The following is a 22,890-nucleotide window of genomic DNA, read 5'->3' as shown; positions in this document are numbered from 1 at the left end:
TGGAGACGGGTCCTAGCCTAGGGAGTGTTATAAGACACCAGGGCCACTTCTGGGACCCACGCTGCAAGGCTCTGTCCAACACACAGGTGAAGATTTCTGAGGGCAGCAAGGTCTGCATCCTCCTCATCAGCTTGTGCCCTGAGCGTTCAAGTGTGGCCCAACATGCTTGTAGCTCGGATTAGGAAGGCAAACCAACTCAGGCAAGACCCCAACTCTTACAGGGGTCCTAAGGCAGTTGCCAGCCAAGACTCTTGCATTTCCCAGGCCGGAAGCAGACTTCTGCCCTTTTGTAGGGGGCTGCAGTGTTCAGCCACACTTCCTGCTGTAGGCCATGGAGGACAAGAGTCAGCTTGGGCACACTGGGAGTTAAGAGTCCTCCTACTCCTGGGCTGGCTTCTCCCTGCAGCAACACACCTGTTCTCTTGGTCATGAGAGACCACTCGTCTGTCCCAAAGCCTGTCTGCTAGTGTGACTCCAAGTTGACCCCCACATGGCCTTCCCTGCAGAAGAGCCTCTTTACCAGTGGCCTTCAGCAGGGACCCCTACCCTGGCCTCAGAGCAAAGGCAGGAGGGAGCACCAGCCCAACAAGCAGGGAGGCAGGGCAGGAATGAGGTGGTCAGCCTCTGCCTCCCAGGGAGCAGCCCTTCTCAGAGCGCCCTGGCCCAGCATGACACGTGCAGGCCTCCACTTACCTCTGGGTCTTCAGAGCAGAGAACTCCTCGGAGGTAATATGCTTCAAAAAATTGAAGCAGAAGAAGAAAATCTAAAGGAGACCAAAGAGCAGTGCACAATGAGAAGAACCAAGGCGGCAGAACTCCCAGGGGAGGGCGGCCAGCCACTCAGGTCAAGGCCCCTGCTGGAGAGCGGCCCTGCTGTGGGACTGTGTGGGTGTTCTGGTCCATAAATGGTGTGGGTGGTACAGAGGCCTTGGAAGGGCCTGGCAGATGCACGTGGGCCGGGGCAAGGCAGGAAGGGATTTCCTTCCTGGGACTGCCAGGGTTAAGCCAGCTATTTTTCTTTTTTTTTATTTGAGACAGAGTCTCGCTCTGTCACCCAGGCTGGAATGCAATGGCGTGATCTCGGCTCACTGCAAGCTCAGCCTCCTGGGTTCACGCCACTCTCCTGCCTCAGCCTCCCGAGTAGCTGGGACTACAGGTGCCCGCCACCATGCCCAGCTCATTGTTCGCATTTTTATTAGAGACAGGGTTTCACCGTGTTAGCCAGGATGGTCTCGATATCCTGACCTCATGACCCGCCCGCCTCAGCCTCCCCAAGTGCTGGGATTACAGGCGTCAGCCACCGTGCCCAGCCAGGCCAGTGATTTTTCAAACCATCATTAAATTCAACATGTGTGTTCTCAAGTGGTTAAAAAGGATAAAGTGAAATGGCACCCTCTGCCCTCTTCTAAGATTCCCAGGGAGAGATGCTAACAGGGAAGGATAGCTGCGGGAGAGATGACTTGGGCGCAGGGAGAATAATGGACAAAGCAGGAACATGATGGAAAGGAAAGGAATCACATTTTTTAGGGGAGGCGTCCCAAAATACTGGTTCAGAACTGCGGGTGTGGGCAGCCACTGTCTGGCCTAGAGCCTGCCTTGCTGAGGAGCTGTGAGGGTCAGGTCTTAAGCTTGAGGTGGGCACAGGCAGGAGGCTCCTGACCCCAGCCACATCCCCACCTCCATGAGCAAATTATCTTCTCCCTTCCAGCCAGTGCCTAGCCCAGGGGCCTCCAGGAAGCACACACCAGGCTTCCATTTCTGTGGTGATTCCCAAAGGCCTGGCCCATGAGCCCCTCTCTCAGAGAAATCCCCACTTGGCATCCCACGAGCCCTGTCAGTTTCTTATCTCTGTGTGCCCAGGCAAGGAGCTGCCCGCCACAAGGAGAGGGCTGCCCAGGTCAGGTCAGTATGAAAATGTTGTGTTACTTAAGATTAAACAGGTGTTTTCACTACAGACTTTGTAGTCTTTAATATGCTAATATGCTAATATGTTCCTCGAACCTCCAAGGTGAGGTGGGGAGACGACACAATCGTGTTTAACTAATAGGCCTGGGGTTTTTTGCTTTGGACGCATCAGTGTCTGGATTGTCTGGGGGGGTAACGGAAAGGTCCCGAAGAAGAACCTGCAGCTGAGGAGAGCCTCTTGTCTACATGGAGAGATGCCAAGGGCTCAAACTCAGACACTACTTGGTTCAGCCCCACCCTCTGCAGGCAGATCTGGTCTGCTTTGTGGGGGAGGGAGACTACAGGGAGGGTAGAATGTCCCAGAGCTCCGGGAAAGTCCCAAAATGAGAGGCTACAAAAAGGCTTCTTGAAGCACTGATTTCAATACCAAAGTCACCGCCTCTGAGGGAGTTCACGGAGGCCTCTGAGGAATAGGCTTAGAGCTCTACAGCCCTGGCAGACGCGATAAGTGTTCAGAAGAAGAGATTTGGAAGAGGAGAGGAGCAGCTGAGACGGAGGAACAAAAGGAGGAGGTGCGAGATAAGATGCCCAGGAAGGAAGCAGCCCCACGAGGGTGAGAAAGATGAGAAACACACTTTGGGAAAATGGGGGAGTGGGGGCCAAAGAGAAGGAGCTGACACCGTGGGACAGCTTCCATGCTGGGCATCTGGACTCATTCTCTCACGCTTGACACCAGCAGACTCAAGGTGAAGCATACCACCCAAGGTCACCCAGGCAGTAAGGGGGCCAACTAGGGAACACACTCAGGGCCGACTCCAGATCTGCATGCAAGGAAAACAGGCACTAACAGGTAAGGCCTGCGGAGAGTGGCCGACAGGATGGGGGCGCAGAAAAGGCGACAGGCATGGGGGAGAGAGTGCTGAGCACATTGGAAGAGGAAGGAAGAGCAGGTCCAGAGGAAAGGGGACCTGGAGGCAACCATCAGGGGCAGGACCCTGCTGCCGGGCACCCTGACATTGAAAAGTGGCTGAAGGGTGTGATGGGAGGGTGGGGAAGAGAAGTGCTGCTGCATTTTAGCTGCAGAGACGAGGGGCACAGAAAGGCCTTATAGGATGGTTCCAGAGCTGAGCAGAGAAAACGAGTGGCCTGTGAGAGGGAAGATCACAGGCAGCCAAGGCTGTCATGTAACTGCTCACCCCGACGTGTGGGCTTGTATCCTCTCCACAGCACAGGCCCGCGAGGCCCAGAACACAGAGCTACTGTGCTGGTGCTTGTCCTGCCACGCTGCCTCAGGAGGAGATGACAGGGGGCCACATCCCTGCACACCTGGGGCAAGGAGCTGCCCCTAACACGTGGAACTCAGACAGGCTACCCCCTGCCCCTCTTTCAGTGCTGAGCTGTGCCCACAAGTCGTAGGTGGTATACTCACCTCCTCCCCTTTGCTGAGCCGATCTACCAACATGTGCCTGAAAAAAGGAGGGTGGAGAGGCAAAGTCAGCAGCACCAAGATGACAAGGCCAAGAGGACAGGGTCACCAGACACAGACTGTGTCACTGGCACCAGCGTGGCAGGTGGGGCCTGATCAGCAGCTTCGGTCCTTCTCGAGGGGTGGAATTATCCTTACCTCCAGCCCCTGTCAAGGGAGCCACCACACAACTCACATATAGAAACTGTTACTAAGGCCCCAAAACCCAACTCCTGCAAAGGCTTACCCGAAGAGGAACCAGTCATAGGCCACAGTGAGGTAGAGGATCTCAGTGGGCTTCAGGGACGTGTGGATGAGCCCATCCTGGAAGAGACCACAGGAGATGTGACAGAGCCCTCTTCTCGTCCCCAGGAGCTGAACCATAACCAGACCCAGTGACAACGCAGGCTGAAGAACACCCCGAAGGACAGGGTTAAACACATCTGCTCTGAGCGATGGCATCCCCTGCTCCACCCTCTGTCTGGAGACAATCCTAACACACCCAAAGAGCAGAGCTTGGTAGGGGCCGATTCATACTCACAGCCCACAAGGAAAGGCGCAGGAGGGAGATGAAGAGGGGGGTCCGATCCCAGCCTGAGATACAGTGTACCAGCAGCCCGCTGTCATCTACTCAGGAACCGCAGGAGAGGATGCCCAGGAGAGAACCAGACATGGGCCGATGAGCAGGAAGTACCACCAGCTTGGCCTGGTGGAGGGAGCCAGGCCCCACCAGCTTCTGTCTTCCCCAGTGGCCTCCCCATGGCTCTTCTCCAGCCTAGTCCCAGAAAGGGGTGAGTGGCAGGCGTCTGGCTTTGTAGCTTCCTTTCTTCCTTCTGACTATAGTTCTCAGTGTACTTCTGGGGACACAGTGCAGCCTACACAGTCCACTTTGCCCAGGTCATTTAGGCAGGGCTGACATCCCTACCCAGTTTCTCAGAGGGCACGACAAGTATTTTTTTGGGGGGTAGCGGGAGTGGGCAATTTTTCAGTGTGCAGGGCTGCATGAATTGCAGGACACTGACTATCCCTGGCCAACTCTAACCACATGCTAGTACTACCTTCTCCACCCTCTAGTTTCTGCAGCACCTAACATGCCAGACACACGTTTCCAGAAGTGCTTTGAGGGGTGCTAATGCCCGCAGCTAGAGAACCAGTGCCTGGCTCCAGGGGCTGGCATGCGACTTTGTGGCAAATCTCCCTCCAGCGACTAGTTCAAGGATGGGCACTTAACCCAAACTGGGCCAATGAGCATAAGCTCAGACTTTTACTGGAACTCCAGAGACTGAGGTAGTCTCCCCTGGGGGAGCTAAGATGGCGGGAGACAGGTCTGGAATGGCTGCCAGCCATGAGGCCAAGACAGTGGTTTTGAGAAACACAGAAAGATTCTTTATGATGTTCACCTGGCTCTGTTCTTGGGCCTTCTTGGTTCCATAAGCCAATGCATTTCCACTTGTTTGAGCAAGTGCAACTCCTACAGAAGTCCTGATTGCTACCAGGGATTTAGAGTCCGTCTGCCCTAGAGACATTGAGCAAGCCAGGCCCATGCAATCAAAACAGCCAAACTGGGTGGAGGACTCTGGAGAACAGGGCCTCTACAGGCTGTGTGCATCCGCTGAGCAGCCCGGATTGATTCTCTCATCTCATGCCTCATCTTTCTGAATGAGAGGCCCATCCTGGCCCCACACACAATGCTGTTGTGCAATGCTGAGCCAGTGTGAAAATACCCTGTGCACGGCATAGATGGTAAGGAGTTCTTAATTTTGTTTTCCAGGATTTTGAGGACATGGAATAAAGCCACCAATGGACAAATCCCACCCAGCCTCTGGGATTCTAGGAACTCCCCAAATCCCTCTCCCACAGCACAAAAGTAAGGTGTGCAACTCCAATAAACATACAGTTGAGGCAGAATGAACTGGCAACTCCCCAAGGGTGCAGTGGCTCGAGGGCTCTGGAGGAGACAGACTCACCATCACTGTTAACTAAGGAAAGCAGCAGCTTCAGGTAGTTTTGTGTTTGTTGCACCAGATCCCAACACTGTTGGAGAAAAGTGAGAAGAAATGGACATTAACTCAGATTTAGAATTCAAAGTATTTAAAAAATAAAATGCCAAGAGTTATTCTGGGGCAACAACTACACAAGGTCCTTGGTTACAGACCATAGGTTTTGAATCCCAGATAATCTGGGACATTCGTATTCCATCTCCAGCAGCTCCTACCACCTCTCTCTCTCCACCACTCAGCCTGTGGACCCCCTACTCGGGGGACGGGGTGGGGGGGGGTCTGACCCAATGTGAGAGTGAGGAACAGAAACGGATGCTGAGGCCAGGGTGACCCAGAGCCCCCTGCCCACATTAGGGTCCTCTAAGTGCTGGGCTCCTGGTGTGGCTGTCCAGGAAGCCAGTAAAGGTAAACGAAGAGCCCTGAGGCTGTGGCCAATGTCTCCAAATGGCCACATAAAGATTCATTCCTTCATATGCCATCACATCACAGAAACTAAAACATCAACCTTTTCAAACATGCTTCATTTGCTTTTTAGTGCTATTTACTGCATACTATCTTTTGATGAATAATAAATGGAGTCTGTCTGGCAGGGAAAGTCTTTTAAAAAAGGAGGCCCATGAGGTGGGAGATGGAAAATTAAGCAAAAGCTTTAAAGAGATGAGAACCTCTGTTCTAGCCCAAGTGCAAGGTCTAGTCCAGACCCTCTAAGAAACAGCCCACTCAGAACCTGGAACTCCATGGAAGGGCCTGACCCAGTTTTGCGGCACCCTTTTCCCTAGCTGGGGCAGTCTCTGTTCTCTTAAGATACAATTGCTTAGCAGCGTTCTGGGGCTGTGCAGAGAGGGTGACGCATGCCAGCAAAACAGCACTTCCCAGGGGGAGGGGGAACACGGCACCTGTAATTGGAGTGGCTTTCCCAGGAATTTAAAACAGCCTCATTTACCTGACCCTCCCACGCCCCTGGAGAGTTCTGACCCACTTTTAGTGACTACAGAGACAGGCGCTGTAGTGCTGTGCTAATAAAGTCATTATCAGTAGCTGCACAAGGGGTCTCTCAACTCATCTGGCTCAACGTGTCAGACACACCATTGCCAATGGAGCAGTGATTCTCACAGGGCAAGGAAAAGCAGGAGAGGGAGGTAAGAGCTGCACTGCAACAAGCCCAGTGAGCGTCAGGTGGGCTAGGGTAAGACTGCAGCAGCCGGGGAGGGCAGGCCCCGCCGAGGACAAGAGAGCTGCGGAATGTCAGCCACCATGACGGCTGTCTGGAGGAGATGCTGACCATCAGGGAGGGGCAGCAAGTTCCCAAGGCTGGGGCAGGAACTACAGGCTGCGGAGGGCTGGGCTGGAAGAGGGCCAAGGTCACACGGCTGAGCTGAGGGATAAATCCAGCCCTGCCAGACTCCAAAGTCCACATTTTTAATCACTGTAGGTACTCTTCCTATAACACCAGAGTAAGAAGCAGAAGTCTGAGGGAACTGCTCAAAGTGATGACCGAGGAGATATGCTAAAAACAAACAAACAAACGAGGCTCGTGCCTGACTCTCTCATCCTACGTGCTTCATGAAAAAGTCTCTGGGAGCTGGGCTAAATGCCATGCCTCTGCTTATGTTTCTATGCCTAGAGTACTCTTTCTCCTGGTTGGCAAACTCCTACTCATCCTTCAAAGGCCCAGCCCAATTATCTTCTCTTTGGGGTTTCTGTGACCACTGGTAAAAACTGTAATGTAGGTGATGGTTACGTTGTTGCCTCTTTTCCTAGTCTAATCCCCATGAGGGCAGAGGCTGTTTTGGCATCTCTAAGGCTTAGTGCTCAGGGACTAGGAGGTCATTGCAGAATGTTCCTTGCTGCTTGTTCATAGTTGGGCAATGCTGAGTGCCTGAGGGACAGCAGCCCCAGGGAGGGGTCTTAGGACACAGAAAGAAGGGGCACACCTCTAAGGAATTCAATTCGGTTACATGGAGGGCAGCAAGACACATGTGTCCTGCCACAACTGCTCCTATCATTCATTCACTCATTCATTCACTCATTCATTCACTCATTCATTCAGTAAGCCTCACACTGCACGCCTCCTGAAGGGCCTGGCACCAGGCACACAAGGGTGAATATGACCTCAACAATCATGGAGTCACGGGAGGGAAGACAAAGTTAACCACTGCAGGTGTGCGACTAAAAGGGGACCTCTAGGATGCTGTGAAACCATGACTGGAGAGCCCGGCCTGACCTGTAGGGACACCAGAGAAGGCTTCTCAGAGGTGATGACATGAGACAGCATAAGCAAGAGAGAAAGGAGACACGTGTTTCTGGCAGAGAAAACAGCACGTGCGAACCTGGAGAGGGCTGCCTTCTTTTTTTTTTTTGAGACGGAGTCTCGCTCTGTCGCCCAGGCTGGAGTGTAGTGGCGCGATCTCAGCTCACCGCAAGCTCCGCCTCCCGGGTTCACGCCATTCTCCTGCCTCAGCCTCCCGAGTAGCTGGCACTACAGGTGCCCGCCACCACGCCCGGCTAATTTTTTAGTAGAGATCGGGTTTCACTGTGTTAGCCAGGATGGTCTCGATCTCCTGCCCTCGTGATCTGCCCGCCTTGGCCTCCTAAACTGCTGGGATTACAGGCATGAGCCACCGTGCCCGGCCATGGGCTGCAGGAAGATCAGCTGGTCACAAGAACAGGCAAGACCAGACTGCATGGAGCTGGGTAGGCCATGTACAAGTTCTTGCATTGTATTCTGAGGAAAATGGGAAGTCAGTGGTAGGTTTTAAGGCAGGGGTTTTAAGCAGGAAATGCCTGCTCTATCATTTCAATGCTTGCTATCTGAGCACTTCATTTCTAGTTACTCCTCAGTGAGGCCCCATGTTCAGCTGTGAGATGCACTGAGACAGTGGTGGCCTGAGCTAGGCACTGGACAGGAGACAAGGGCAAGAAGGATTGCAGTTGCACTAGGGGCAGAGACTAGAGAACCGATGGGAGCTGGTGATGGATGTGGTGGGAGCAAAGAACTCCAGTTTCAGGTGTGAGCATCTGGGTAAATGGTGGGCCATGGCCAACTCTACTCTGGACAGCTTGAGTCTGAGGGGCCGCCTGAAGGGACATGTGTGAAAGGTGATGCAGGTATGGATCAGAGAGGCCTGGCTGTGGGCTCATGGTGTGGACGATGGATGAGATCACCTGGGGAGATGGTGAAAAGCAACAGGGTACCGGCACCCCAGGGCTTTGCGGGCAGAAAGGGCAGAGCCCACACCCAGCCAAGGAAGAGCATGCTAGGAGCCCCAGTGAGACAAAACAGGTTGAGCAACACCGAAGAGGTGGCCTCTTGGGAGGCGCCTGCCTGCCTGCTACACTCCAGCCCTGCTGCCTTCACGCCTGGAAGTTTATCAGTGTTCACTTCCCTGAATTAGCTAGCTAGCAGCCTCTTCATAATTATCATTACAATCTGTCTGGTATTTCAGTTCAGGAGTCCCTTTCAAGCAGTGATCATATTTGAGCCTGGCACAACTCTGAAATAGGTACTGCCAACACCATTTTCAGGGGGAAGTGAGGTCATCTGTTCAAGGCCACAGAGCCTTGCAGGAAGGGCCAGGCAAGCTGGGACCTAGATCTAGGGCCTGCATCTACTAAGCAGAGTACCCCCTCACACGCACAGGACCCCTTCCTAAAGAGGCAAACATCCTTGGCGGGACCAGTGCCTGGAACTGTCACATCTCATTTGCTGAGTAGTTCGTCAGATCCAGTTTGTACCTGCATAAGGAGAAAAAATGGTGCCGGAAGGGACCAGAAAGAGGGTGGCCTGGAGCAGAGTCTACTTGACCTCTGCATGCAGCACATAAAGAAGGAAGCCTGCCGGTTCTTTTATCTACTCAGTCTGTCTAGGCACAGCCTGGGACATGAGACCACAGCACAGGTACCCCAAACCTGTTCCTTCTCCAGGCTTCCAGACCCTAACAAACAACTGGTCTGCTTTCCTCCCCAATGCTCCCTCTCTTGCAAACACCTGCATTGGGGAACCCTGACATCACCCTACTTCATACACTCAAACAGTTGCTGTGAGCATAAACCTTGTGATTAGGGGCTGGATATATATAGAGAAAACAAGATGGACCTTGCTGCTATCAGGACAACAGGGTACTGACATTGGTGATCTAGGAGCACCCAGTTGCTTAACATAGATGGGTCAGCCTTTCAAAGAAAGAGAGATCTCAAGGCTGGGTGGGAGCTGTCCAGACCTGGGGACAGGGGAAACTAGCAGGGAGGCAGAATGCTTTCTGTTGCTCACTGGCTCAGTCTTTCAAGTTCTAGGCTCTGTGCCTGTTTCTGTGCTGGGACACACAAGCTGTGGGTCCCTGTCCTCCAGGATTTCAGGGAAGCAGATCTCTAAATCAGTGACTACAGCTCAGTGGAAAATTCCATGATGGATGTGCCCAGGGGGTTAATGGGAATATAGATGCAGGCATCCAACTCGCCAGGGATAAGGAAGAGGCAGATCAGGGAAGTCTTCCTGAAGCAGACACTCGAGCCAAAGCCTGAAGGGCAGTATGTCAGCCAGACAAGAGGAAGCTGAGAGGTGGCAGCCAGGCAGAGGAACAGGACATGGGAAAGGTCGCAGAAAAACAAAACTACTTGTTCTGTCTGAAGCAAGTGGCAAGCAAAGCTGCTGGCAGCCTTCAGACTGTGTGGGCTAAGGGTAGAGAGATGTTTCCAGTAAGACTAGAGGCCCCTTCCATGGTGTGCAGTGACGGAGAAGAGCATGGTGGAAGTAATTTTAATGTTTCTATAATCAAATGAGGTCAGGCAGCTCTGTACTTCCTCTGGCTGAACACACATTTAAAAGGAAAAATGTAAAAGTAACTAAAGCCCAGATCTGGAATAGCAGACTCTATGAGGTCCTCTGGAAACAGAACCCCCTGGTGGATGCAAATCTTTGAATGAGTCACGTTCAGAAAGCTTTGATTTTCTGGGACATGAGCAAATCAGGAGATAGTTGAACGGACACACAATTCCTCCTTTCTGAGAGGACAGAGGGCCAAAGGCATCTGAGTGCACAAGCCATCCCATCAGGCAAACACACGAGGGCCTTGTGGGGCAGGCATCAAGAGTCTCCTTGGTCCCCACTCCCTTATCCTGCCCTCAATGCTTGAGTCAGGCCCCTCACCTGATACTGGCTCCAGTCAATGTTCAGAGAGTGAGTCAGGAAGTCGGGGATGCTCAATGGGGCATCAACGTAGTCCTGGGGACAGAAAGACTCCTGTGAGATGTGGGTTGGCCACCAGAGGAGGCTTAGGTGATGGGGAAGCTTGCAGTCCTGAGGCTGTGACTACCACAGGCAGTGCTTGCCTTCTCTGGGCCAGATACCTGTGCTACCTGGGAGTGACAGCTTAAAAATCAATGTGACCAGATCAGTATAGCTGAGTAGGAGTTTTTCAGTCGGACATTTGATGTCTGTTGCTGAAACATGCAAGATCAATATGTGTTCAGCTTCTGGCACGTTTCCCATAGCCTGCCCCTACAGGCTGGGGAAGGCAAAGAATGCTGCCCCCAGCTTTCACACAGAGAGTACAGAAGGGAAGGGCTCTTCCTGTCTTGTTTCTGAAAAATTCCCTTAAACAAAAGAGAAATAAAGGGGGGAGGAAAGTATAATGATGAAAATTTAACAAGTATATACAAGGAGAAGAGGGAGAGGAAGACAGAAACAATCAGGGAGGAAAGGGGAGTTATTTTCCCCAAAGACTGCTTGTTGTTTTCCCCAAAGACTGCTTGTTGTTCTCCTTGGCCTCCCTTTACAAAGAGACATAGATCCAATTTGATGTATGTTATTGCTCATACCTGCTTCCAGTTAAATATGAGCCCTTCTGCCATGTAATCCCGATCTTTATATTCCTTGAAAAATTCACAGCCTGGAAAAGAAGGGCAGAGTTATGACATCTCCCTTCCCAGCCCAAAGTCTTCTGAGACAGCCCTGGCCAGACCCAGGTCCCTGAGTGCTGTGGAGAGGGGGCCGCCAACTCACACTTCTCCAAGCTAGTGGCTTCAGTGAGGCCAAGGCTAACACGGGTGGGCAAAAGCCAGGGGTGAGCCTCTAGAGCCCCTCTGGTTTCCTGGCTGCATGCCTTTTCCACGAGGCACTGCCTGCTCTCAGCCTCTTTGTAACTTTCTCCATCTGTGCTCACTGGTCACCAGTCACTTCCCCCACATTGCAAGTCCCTTTGTCCTACAGGTCTCTGTAGTGCCAATCCCAGTAAACAAGGGCATGACTCACAACGTGAGCCCCTGCAGCACTGCGGCCTAGCTGCAGAGGATCACTCTTCCTCTTCTCTAAAATGGGGGCAAACAATGCTAGCCTTGCAGGCTTTCAGCGAAGACCGAACATCCTAACATACTGGAAAGGCCCACGGACAGTGCCTAAAACCCGGTGCTCAAGAGACACTGCCATGCCCAACAAAGCAAGCAAAGAGGCACTTTTCTATATTCTTTGGTGGAAAAATCATAAGTAACTCCACCAGGACAAGCCCTCAGGAATAGAGAGAAACACTGGAGAGAATAGGGCTTTGGCAACATTCCCAGCTTAAAATCTCAGCTTTTTACTTAACACTGTAACGCTGAACAAGTTGTTTAATGTCTCTAAGCCTTGATTTTGTCATTTGTAAAATGGCTGTTTAAGGATGACATAATACATATAAAACACCTAGCACTGCACTGGTCCAAGTGACACTCAAATGGCAGCACACTATTGTCATCACGCTGCCACTGCAACAAGAGCCCACAGTGCCAGCCCACAGCGTGAAGTCAACTACTTTGCTCTGCGCTTGGGGTTGGCTGCCTTGGTCAGAGAGAATGCGTCTTGCCCCCCAGGCTGTGGCCTGCCCCTGCTGAGTCTGACCATAGCACAGAGAGCATCTGGTCCTCCAAGGAGCTCCTGGTGGCTTCAAGAAATATGGTGGGAGAAGGCACTTGGCTAGCTTGCAGTTATTCTCAGCACCCCAATCAGGGCCTCTACACAAACTTCAGACGGCACATGGCTTTGGCCACACCTCCAAGTCTGGTGAGGTCCCAGAGGCAAGAAAACAATCGTCCAAATTCAGGGGAAGTAGCCACAAAGAAGATTCACATGGAATGTCGCAGCAACTCTTGGGCCAAGTTCCTGTCTGAGGCCACCTCAGGGAAGATAGGAAAGCTTCCCTGGAGACCCAGCCCATGTTTTCCAGAAGTGGCTTTCATTCCATACACACCCTGCACTCTAATCCCCAGGCCTCGAGAAGTCTGGAAACAATCCTCAGCCATAACACTTTAGCCTATGCTTGGGAGCCTCACTGGGAGAAAGAATTATAGATCTCAGACAGAGGCCCTGAGTTATGAGCCCAGCTTTAGAAGAGACAGCAATTATCCCTCAGAGCTCTTGTGAAGTGCTGTTTTCCCAACTCTAGCTGCTCAAATCAACACTGCAGGCCTCAGGCTGAGCTCAGACCTGCCTATGATGCAGAAGCAGTTTTTGTGAGAAACAGAATTAAAATAGACTCTACTCAGGGCAATGCCTAATGTTCATTACCTGAATAGGCTTCGGAACCACTGTCAGGCAAGAGGAGAGGGACCAAAAGCAGGATGAGAAGTGCCATTCACTCAAGGAGGAAACAAATTAGATTTGTGCTGCAGAATTTGGGCCCATCTATTTTGGTGTGCTGAAAGAAACGATCCCAGAATACTTCTCATTTCCAAGGGCCCAAGATAGTGTGACACATCTAGAACTGAGACTACTGAGTACCTGTTTGAGCCTCAAAGTCATCACAGGGCTCAACTGAGATTCCTTAAATAGCATCAAAGTGCAGCTCGTGACTTGGTTTGGGTAATAGTAATTTTATTTCTTTTTCTTATTATAAAGTAATAGAAGTTATGTAAAAAAAACCCACAAGAACACGAGTCTATCAAATAAAAAGTGATTCTCCTGTCCCCCTTATTTGGGTGTGCAATGGTGTCTCATCCCATCTCCAGCTTTTTTATTTTTATTGATCCTCATTACCCTCCCTAACACACATACACTGTCAGATACAGTACCTACAAATTTTGGTCTCTTTTGATGTCTTTTATTTGTTTTTGTTTTTATTTTTGTTTTGAGACGGAGTTTCCCTCGTGTTGCCCAGACTGGAGTGCAATGGCACAATCTTGGTTCACTGCAACCTCCGCCTCCCGGGTTCAAGCGATTCTCCTGCCTCGGCCACCCGAGTAGCTGGTATTACAGGCATGCGCCACTGCGCCCGGCTAATTTTGTATTTTTAGTAGAGATAGGGTTTCTCCATGTTGGTCAGGCTGGTCTTGAACTCCCTACCTCAGGTGATCTGCCTGCCTCAGCCTCCCAAAGTGCTGGGATTATATGCGTGAGCTACTGCACTTGGCTTTTGATGCCTTTTATAACAAAAAAAGCTTTGGGGAAAGCATTCAGGCATCTTAACATTTTGGCACACTTCCTTTTAAGCCTTTTTTATAAGCATATTTTCCTTTACTTAGTTGAGAGTATACTATGTGATTCTGTATCCTGCCTATCTTAAGCTCTGTGACGTTTTCCATGTCAAAAAGTGTAAGCATTTTCTATTTTTTATTTTTGGTAGAGACAGAGTGTCGCTGTTTCCCAGGCTGGTCTTGAACTCCTGGGCTCAAGCGATCTTACTGCCTAGGCCTCCCAAAGTGCTGAGATTAAAGGCGTGAGCCACCATGCCCAGCCCATTTTCGATTCTTCTATGACTATACAATATTTCATTCTACTGAGGGATGTGCCATCATTCAATCATTATTCTGATTAGTGAAAACATTTCTTGTTTTGCTATTACAAATAGACATCATGATGAACGTCCTCAACACCAAGTGGCTGAATTACAGCCTAATGACCAATTTTAGAAAAATACCTGGGTCAAAGGGTGATAACATTTTGGGAGTCCTGTAACAAGTTGCCCAACTACAGCAGAAAGGACACTGTGCTACTATTTTGGAGCAATGGTATTTATACTTCTAGCAAAACTATTTTTTCCAAACCAAGTCCTACTTGGAACCTAAATTTAAACGAAGTGATGCCTGGTTCCTCAGGCAGTGCAAACCTGCAGAGTTGTCTGTGGAACCCCCGAAGCATCTCCTGGGAGCTGGAAACTATGTCTGAAAACCAGCTATGGAGTTACCCAGTGGTTCCAGTGTGGACCCCCTTAGGTGGGATACACCCATCAGTGTGGGTCTGATACTGCCAAGCTCACTCCAGCATCATTATCATCATCATCATCATCATCATCACCATCATCATCATCATCACCACCATCATCATCATCTGCATCAGCGCAAACTTGCTTTTAGGGAAGAGGAGGTTCCCTGGAGCTTTCCCAACTACTCATCATTAGGCCTGTTATTTACAGGACACCTGTTATGGAGGGGTCTGGCACTTCACTCTTAAATAAGCACCATTATCTTCATTTTATTAAGGAGGAAACTGATGCTCAGAAGGGTTATAGGACTTGTTCAAGGAGACACAGTGCTAGGGCTGGGATTCCTGCCCCCAGCTTGCACATGATGAGGACAACCCTCCCACAAGGCACTAGATGAACCTGCCTGCCCATGCTCATGGCTATGTGGCCCCAAGATTGAGGAGATAAGGTCCAACACAACACTGAAGGCAGATGCTGGTGCTGAGAAATAGGAGAGAGGTTTTAAGGAGAAAGAGTATTTACTCCCTGTTGTCTGCTGACAACATCTTGCACTGATGTTAGAGGTCCTTGGCCTCCCTTACTAAACAGGCAGGTATTGCCAGAAAACTTGAATGCTACACACTAGACCAACAGCTTTAATATCCAGTGCAGAGAATACAGCCCTGGCCACAGGTTGCACACACTTTTATGTGCCAGGAACAAATGCAGCTTTGTGGATACCAATGTGCTTTGCAACATGGTGTGGCCACTGTCCAGTTACTGGGAACATAGCAATTATGTGTTCTTCTACCACCAGAATAGCCTTGCCTGGGGCAATTTCCATAAATAACTCAATCACTTCAAGACATGCACCCAAAGGGTGACATCCACTCAGGCTACAGCAGCAAGTGTAGTTGCTCACACAGAGTACTAATAATGTCATTTTACACTTAAACAGTATTTTCATGCACAGACCACTTTCATATAAATCAAAACTGAGCTAAATCGTTCCAAGTTCCTGAGAAAACTTGAGGCTTGGAGGGGTGAAGTACTTCACTTAAGGCTGTGGCTAGGACCAGTGACAGTACAAAATCCCTAGACCCCTTGAGTGGAAAGCCCCTTCCCCAGGACACTATCCTATACTTAGTGTGGCCTGTGACTGGGAACCAAAATGTCCTACACTGCCTGACACAAACCCTCCAGGAAAGCTCCCAGGGCGCCAGTGTAACTAAGTAGAGAGGGCTTGCTCATGGCCCCCCAGGTCCCCAGGCCTAGGATGCCTGCCACTAGAAGAGAGCCCCCTACCTGGATACGGGATGGAGAGGAGAGTGAAGTCGGCATAGCGCTGGGCTTTGTCCACCTTCTCAGAGGAGGTTACACTACAAGACAAGGATACAATGTGTTACAGTGTCGCAACACACACACAAACACACACCATTCCCCAAATAAGGGTTATAATCACAAATGAAGCTTCTGCTAAAAAAAACTATTCTTCATTGTTAATAATTCCCTTCAGCAGTGCCTACTTTGTACAATTAAGAACTATAACTTCAGCTGGGTGCATCGGCTGGAGGTCATGTTCCCAACATGGAGAAACTCCGTCAAGGCCAGCCTGGACAACATGGTGAAACATTGTCTCTATCAAAAATATAAAAAACTAGTGGGGTGTGGCAGCACGCTCCTGTAATCCCAGCTACTCAGGAGGCTGAAGCAGGAGAATTGCTTGAACCCAGGAGGCAGATGGTTGCAGTGAGCCAAGATTGTGCCACTGCACTCCAGCCAGGGTGACAGGGTGAGGCTCCATGTCAAAAAAAGAACTCTACCTTCTCTGCCCCTATTCCAACATATCAACCAAGGGAAGTTACTCCCCCTCTAATACTACAGCAAGCCTCAATCAGAGCCTAAAGGTGGAAAACAACCTTCCACCTGACCCCAAAATGCACACAGTGTAGCCACTCTGACCCAGGAATGAGATGAGAGCCAAATAATATGATCCTATGGGAACCCTTTTTTTCTGCTCTCCTGTCTTCTCTAATAGTCACTGAGCCCACTTCTGAACAGGGTGAACAAACAGCATCTGAAAATAAACACTGGGGACTCTGACAGATAAAGGATGGGAGGAATAAGGCAATATTCAGATCTGAAGATAGGTGAGCTCTAACTTTAGCCTCAGTATGCCTTATTTTCTAAGACCACCTTTTAGGATCATTTAAAAACATTTAAAAATCATTTAAAAAACAAAATTTTGGAAAAAGTTCCTACAGTCTCATCACTAACCCAGGCTCTATTTTTTAGTTTTGACTTCTTATATTTGAATTTGGTCCATATGTGTTATTTTTATATGACAGCAGTCACCGAAGTAAAATTTGAATATATGCTGATTTTTTTGTTCAATTTTAAAAGAAATTCTAGGACCAGGCACAGTGGCTCATTCTTGTAATCCCAGCACTTTGGGAAGCTGAGGCAGGAGGACTGCTTAGGGCCACATGTTTGAGACCACTTTAGGCAACAAAGACTCTGTCACTATAAAAAATAAATTAAAAAAATTAAGAGATTCTAATCTGCCACACATGGCATAGAACATGGAGCCGGAAAAAAAAAAAAAAACAGAGATATGTAAGAGAAGGTGGCAGCAGAGCACTGGGTAGAGACTGATGGCTGCCTCAGTCACTAACATACAACCTGAGCAAGCTACTTCATCTCTCTGTGCTTCAGTGTCTGTAAAAGGGGGACACTGGTACCTATTTTGCAGGGCTGTCTGAAGATACAGTGAGATAATGTACAGAAAGCCCTTTGTAAGAAGGCCAGCACGCAGTGACAGCTACATACTAACGCCAGCCCTGCAAATCTGTACACACTGCCTCTGCTCATTTTGTAGTGGGCGCCTGTACTTACTTCATGCCAAACTTCACCTTCTTGTTCTCCACCATCAGGTCACAGATGTATTTGACTGACAGGTATCGAAGCAGCTTGATGTCATAGCCTCTGACCTTATCAAAAAGATGCGTGTCACCACTTCTGAAATAAAGAGCCAGAGGGAGAAGTTACATGGCATGTTCACTCACAGGAGCTTGGGGGTGGGCACTCATTCAGGGAAGTATGGATGTCACTCTTCTCCAGAAGCTGGGGCGTGTGCTAGGTGGACGCATGGGTGCCAAACAGGACAACTGATTTCAGCGAGGTTGCAGGGAAGGTGACTTTCTAAGAGACTACCCCAATCTCTGGGATGTATTTCAAAGAGCAATTTGCAGGTGGAAATGGAAAAGGACTTTCTGGCATTGCTTGACATTAAGCCAGAAGACTCAAGATAATCTCAGCGTTCTAAAATGCAGCAGGCTGGTGGCTGATAGAATCTTTCCGTTTCCATTAGAATTGATCCCCTTCCACCCCCTCCTTTTCCCCCATTTATGATCATTTTTAGCCACATGACCTGCTCATAATGTAGCAGTCTGACATACTTGTAGAGATAAAGTTTTTAGAGCTATTTTATCAACTGATTATGAAATACTAGCAAGTAAATTCCCTCTACCTAGCAGGCCGATGAAGCAAAGAGAAAGATAAAATTTTTCTATCTCACTGCTGCCTTTTGATCAGCCCTGCAGATACAGGCAGAAGTAGAAAGCATAAACAGTCACCATTACTTTTTTATTTTTTAATCCACACTGCTTTGTTGTCCCCAGCAGTTTCTTGCTAAGAACAGTGTATGCTGAAGATGGTGACCCGGCTGGGCAGAGGTCACCTGATCTAGGGAGAAGAGCCAAACATTCTTGAGCACAAGCCAGAGCCACTGCTTTCAGAGCTAACAGGCAGAACCTGGGCATAGCAAGATGCCCTTTCATGAACTGAACTATGATTTGGGAAGCTGATCTTAACTAGGGTGCTTGTGTGCATTCCAGAGATGCTTGACACCAGTTAAAGACTTTCCATGTGGTACAGACCATGCAAAGGAGCTTTTCTAAAATATCCTGTAGTATTGTTTTCTAAAAACATTTGGAAAGCGGATAGCAAGAGTGTGAACCAGCCCATTTCCTCCTTTTATAGGGACTCAAACTCCTGTTCTGTACCAAGCTCTTCTTGTGTGTAGTACCAATCATGCAGCTGTGACACATCTGGTCTCCAAATGTGCCTTCCAGGCTAGACCTCATGTCTCCTATGTATGGACTGTAGCCCTTGCCCTGTGCCTCAGTACCAGCTGTACTGGGTGAGATCTGGCAGGTTGGTAATCAGCATCATAGCTGCAAACTGGCAACTCTGTGGGGCTTTAAAACAAATATAGATGTCTGGGCCCTATCTCAGGCCTGCAGTACCAGGAACCCCAAGACTGGGATGTTCTCTGTGAATCCAGATGTGCAGTCAAGATGGAGACAGACTGCTCAGGTATTTGGCTGCTACCCAGTGGACTTCAACAGCCATATTTCAGGGGCACAGACTTGGCAGACAGAAGAGAAAGAAGCCAATCCACTCACCTGAACCAGTGACAAGTACCCACGGACAATATGAACATGGCCACCTCTGGCCAGACACCCCATCCCCAACACAAGCCCCTGACCACAGCAACCCGGCACTGACCGAAGAGCACAGTCCTCCTCCGTGACGTCCTCCACATCTGCCCAGGCATCATCTGCACCCCCTGCCAGAGAAACCTATCTGTCAGTACTGAGGCTGGTGACCCAGGGCTCCACACAGGGGCCTCCTCACCAGCCTCCTTCCCCATAGTGCCAAGGGTGGGCTGGGCCTACATGGCTCTACTCCTAAGGACACAGTATGCCCCCATACGCCTGGTAGTCTTCAGCTCTAAGGTGAACTCCTGTTTGTCTCCTGGCCCCTGATCAAAGGAAGGCCCCTGATCTCCACCCAGCTCACTCAGACCCCCTACCTATACTATTGTGGCCATGGGTGGCTATTCTTTTTTTTTTTTTGAGACGGAGTCTCACTCTGTTGCCCAGGCTGGAGTGCAGTGGCGTGATCTCGGCTCACTGCAACCTCCATCTCCCGGGTTCAAGCGATTCTCCTGCCTCAGCCTCCTGAGTAGCTGGGACTACAGGCGTGCATCACCACGCCCGGCAAATTTTTGGTATTTTTTAGTAGAGATGGGGTTTCACCGTGTTAGCCAGGATGGTCTCGAACTCCTGACCTCGGGATCCGCTCGCCTTGGCCTCCCAAAGTGTTGAGATTACAGGCGTGAGCCATGGCGCCCGGCCCGGGTAGCTATTCTCTATGACTGGGTTCTCATTCTACATCAGAGGATGCTGTTCAACATTCACCTGAGAAAAAATAGTTGTAGCCTGAGCGTCCATACAGCTCTCCCCATCCAGCCAGTGTGGCCGACCTGCAAATGTGCTGGGAGAGAAACATCATTTTCACGGTCAGATGGTTTTCTGAAGCATGCACAGTTGAAGGAACACGTGGGACTCCTCTGACTCTTCCAGGCCAGCATAATGGGCCCAGGAGCACTCCCCAAAGTTTTATCAGCATCAAGGCTGCCACAATCAGTCAGAAGATCCCTAGTACTTAATCCACAACCTCTACTGAGGGAGTCTCACTCCCAAACAAGAGGCGCCAGTGTTACCAACAGGATCGGATCAGATTGGGTGGTTGTTGCATGTGTACCACGTGCTGGACATGGTACTGAAAAACCCATCATCTTCTCACTGAATTTTACAACAAGCCCATGAGGGATATGTGGCAGGTGGCATGCATTGTTGCTGTTACACAGATGAAGAAAAGAAAAACAGGCTAAGGGAGGTTAAGTGATGTGTAAGGTCATATAATGAGGGGTGAGCTGGGATTTGATCCAAACCCACTGACCTCTATGTGCTTACTGTGATTTGGAACTGTTCAGTGTAGACGGGAACAACCTTTCTAGCGGGGGCAAGGGGTGAGTGAGAAATGTTTTAGAGGCTTCTTTTCCTCATCACTGAAGGGATCACTGTTAAGAGAATTCTAGAAACGGGCAACTGGCACAAACTTCAATATCTAATTGTAAGGTTACTTGTTTAAAATAAATAGTGTTTGCTGAAATCTAGTTGGGTGGGGGGAATGGGAGGAGATACCTGGTGATGGGAAGGCAAACCAGCCCAGAATTTAGCTAAAGGCTAGGAGAACATGACCCTGTTACACTACAATGGGAAATGGGGAAGTTGTGAGGTGACAGACAGGGAGTGAAGCTCACTGCTGAATGGGTAACACAATGTGCAAATGGAAAGTGGATCCCTGGAAGATTGCCAAGTACCATCTGAAGGATTCTCCATCTCTACCTGTAAGATAATGGGAAGGAAAGTTTTGCTGCTACAGCAAAGAGTTGTGCGTGGGAATGACTAGGTCACTTTCTGGCTCTATCTGAGGTAGCAGCAGACTAGGGGTGGGGACGTGGGGACAGCAATAGAAAAGCTACCTGGATATAACCTGGGACAGAATGAGGGGCTTTATTGGTGCTGGGGCAAGAGCTGGTTTGTGGAGAGGTTGTCCTGGAAGCCTACTGAGGAAGCCTACCAAGGGCTGGCATTCCTGCTGGCTTAAGTAGGATGTACTCCAGTGGGGGCCACTTAACTTTCTGTGGGTCTAAAAGCAATTTGAAAATCTGATAAAAAAGTATGAACTATCTCCTGAAAAAAAAAAAAAATGTACACATCATAATCTACTTACATTTCCAGGGATTTCTGGACTCTCTCAAGTCCACTGATGAACCCATTCCCAGACCCTGTTAAAAGCCCTTGCTTTAAGAAGTCAGTCAAGCAGTGAGGAGTAAAGTGGATGCTTCCACAGGAAAGGGCTGAGGACCTCTAAGACTCCAAGACGTTGGCAGGGTGTGTGGCTGCCTGTTCCACTGGCATTTGTATCATATCCACTCTCCCCGCTTCATCTAAGCTGCCGGCAGCTGACCTCACTCTCCTTTGCATTATTTCTGTTAAATCTTTCAGAGCAGATAGCTGCCTTCTTTTTGGCTGTTGAGTTCTGACACCCTTTTTGTTCCCAATTATTCTTCCACATCCCTTCTACTGACCTTGTCTTTTTAGTAATTGAGGCAGCCAGACCTAGGCCAGCAAAACCCGAGTCAGATGGAGAAAAACAAGTTGGCCAAGTCCCCAAGTGGGGAACCAGCCTCTTCAGGAAGGCCCCTGTGGGAGGGCTGACCCCTCTTGATAGACACCTGTTCCTTTGCCTCATGGTTCTGACTCATAACCCATCATCTCTGCCCTTTAAGCTGGCTCCTGACTGAAAACGCAAGATCTACCCTGAATGCTCTCCATTTACCTAGTTAGGAATGGCCTCTAATACGGTCTGTGGAAAAGCACTCTGTATAATTTTCTAATTTAGGAACCTCTGACCTCTGCTCCCCACCTCTTAAACAAAAAGAAAGATGAATTGTTCCAGTTTCAGTGGTCTAAAAGCCAGACGCAAGTGTTTGGGGAGAAAATGATATGAGAACTTACTGTTCAATGCTTGAACTGAGTTTTGAAAAATTATTTAATATACTTTACTCAACCCATCATATCCAAGACATTATGTCAACATGTAATCACTTTTAAAATGAATATTTTACATTTTTTCTATTAAATCTTCAAAATTTGATGTGTATTTTACACTTAAAGCATATCTTAAGTAGGATGTGAAACTTTGGGCATTGGCCAGGTGTGGTGGCTCACGCCTGTAATCCCAGCACTTTGGGAGGCCAGAGTGGGCAGATCACTTGAAGCCAGGAGTCTGAGACCAGCCTGGCCAAAATGGTGAAACTCAGTCTCTACTAAAAAGACAAAATTAGCCAGGTGTGGAGGCACGTGCCTATAATCCCAGCTAGTTGGGAGGCTGAGGCACAAGAATCGCTAGAGCCTGGGAGGCAGAGGTTACAGTGAGCCAAGATGGCACCACTGCACTCCAGCTTGGGCAACAGAGAGACTGTCTCAAAAAAAAAAAAAAAAACCAACAAACTTTGGGCATTTTAAGGGAAACGTGGACTCATTTCAAAGTTGTTTTTAACAACAACAAACTTTTACATTGCTTCAAGCCTTAAAAATTAAATTGAAATGGGCCGGGCACGGTGGGTCACGCCTGTAATACCAGCACTTTGGGAGGCCGAGACGGGCGGATCACGAGGTCAGGAGATCGAGACCATCCTGGCTAACACGGTGAAATCCTGTCTACTAAAAAATACAAACAATTAGCCAGGCATGGTGGCAGGCACCTGTAGTCCCAGCTACTCGGGAGGCTGACGCAGAAGAATGGCATGAACCCGGGAGGCGGAGCTTGCAGTGAGCTGAGATCGCGCCACTGCACTCCAACCTGGGCGACAGCGAGACTCTGTCTCAAAAAAAAAAAAAAAAAAAAATTAAAATGAAATGAAGTAAAATATAACCTTAGTTCCTCAGTTGCA

General features: G+C 49.4%; 1 protein-coding gene across 16 annotated transcripts in view; it reads right to left on the bottom strand.

Annotated features, from left to right (window-relative positions):
* MTMR14 (myotubularin related protein 14) overlaps positions 1 to 22,890 on the bottom strand; it is a 53,116-nt gene that overhangs the window by 13,855 nt on the left and 16,371 nt on the right. For 4 of the 16 annotated variants that reach the window (XR_010155104.1, XM_016940396.3, XM_016940398.3 and 1 more), the window contains exons 4-14: positions 19,784 to 19,859; positions 19,089 to 19,149; positions 17,415 to 17,537; positions 15,825 to 15,898; positions 11,188 to 11,258; positions 10,517 to 10,591; positions 5,338 to 5,404; positions 3,912 to 3,997; positions 3,618 to 3,694; positions 3,335 to 3,371; positions 694 to 764 (exon numbers count right to left, since the gene is read on the bottom strand). Coding sequence is in view for 15 of the 16 variants with exons in the window: in XM_016940396.3 (XP_016795885.2) it covers positions 694 to 764; positions 3,335 to 3,371; positions 3,618 to 3,694; positions 3,912 to 3,997; positions 5,338 to 5,404; positions 10,517 to 10,591; positions 11,188 to 11,258; positions 15,825 to 15,898; positions 17,415 to 17,537; positions 19,089 to 19,149; positions 19,784 to 19,859 (818 nt within the window). In the remaining variant the exon portion in view is untranslated. The remainder of the gene's footprint in view (positions 1 to 693; positions 765 to 3,334; positions 3,372 to 3,617; positions 3,695 to 3,911; positions 3,998 to 5,337; positions 5,405 to 10,516; positions 10,592 to 11,187; positions 11,259 to 15,824; positions 15,899 to 17,414; positions 17,538 to 19,088; positions 19,150 to 19,783; positions 19,860 to 22,890) is intronic. The other 12 variants (XM_063805370.1, XM_063805374.1, XM_063805376.1 and 9 more) reach the window with 5 other exon arrangements.

Source organism: Pan troglodytes, chromosome 2, assembly GCF_028858775.2.
Source record: "Pan troglodytes isolate AG18354 chromosome 2, NHGRI_mPanTro3-v2.0_pri, whole genome shotgun sequence".
NCBI classification, from domain to species: domain Eukaryota; kingdom Metazoa; phylum Chordata; class Mammalia; order Primates; family Hominidae; genus Pan; species Pan troglodytes.
Note: the sequence above shows the minus strand (reverse complement) of the source record. Positions and strands in the feature narration are given on the sequence as shown.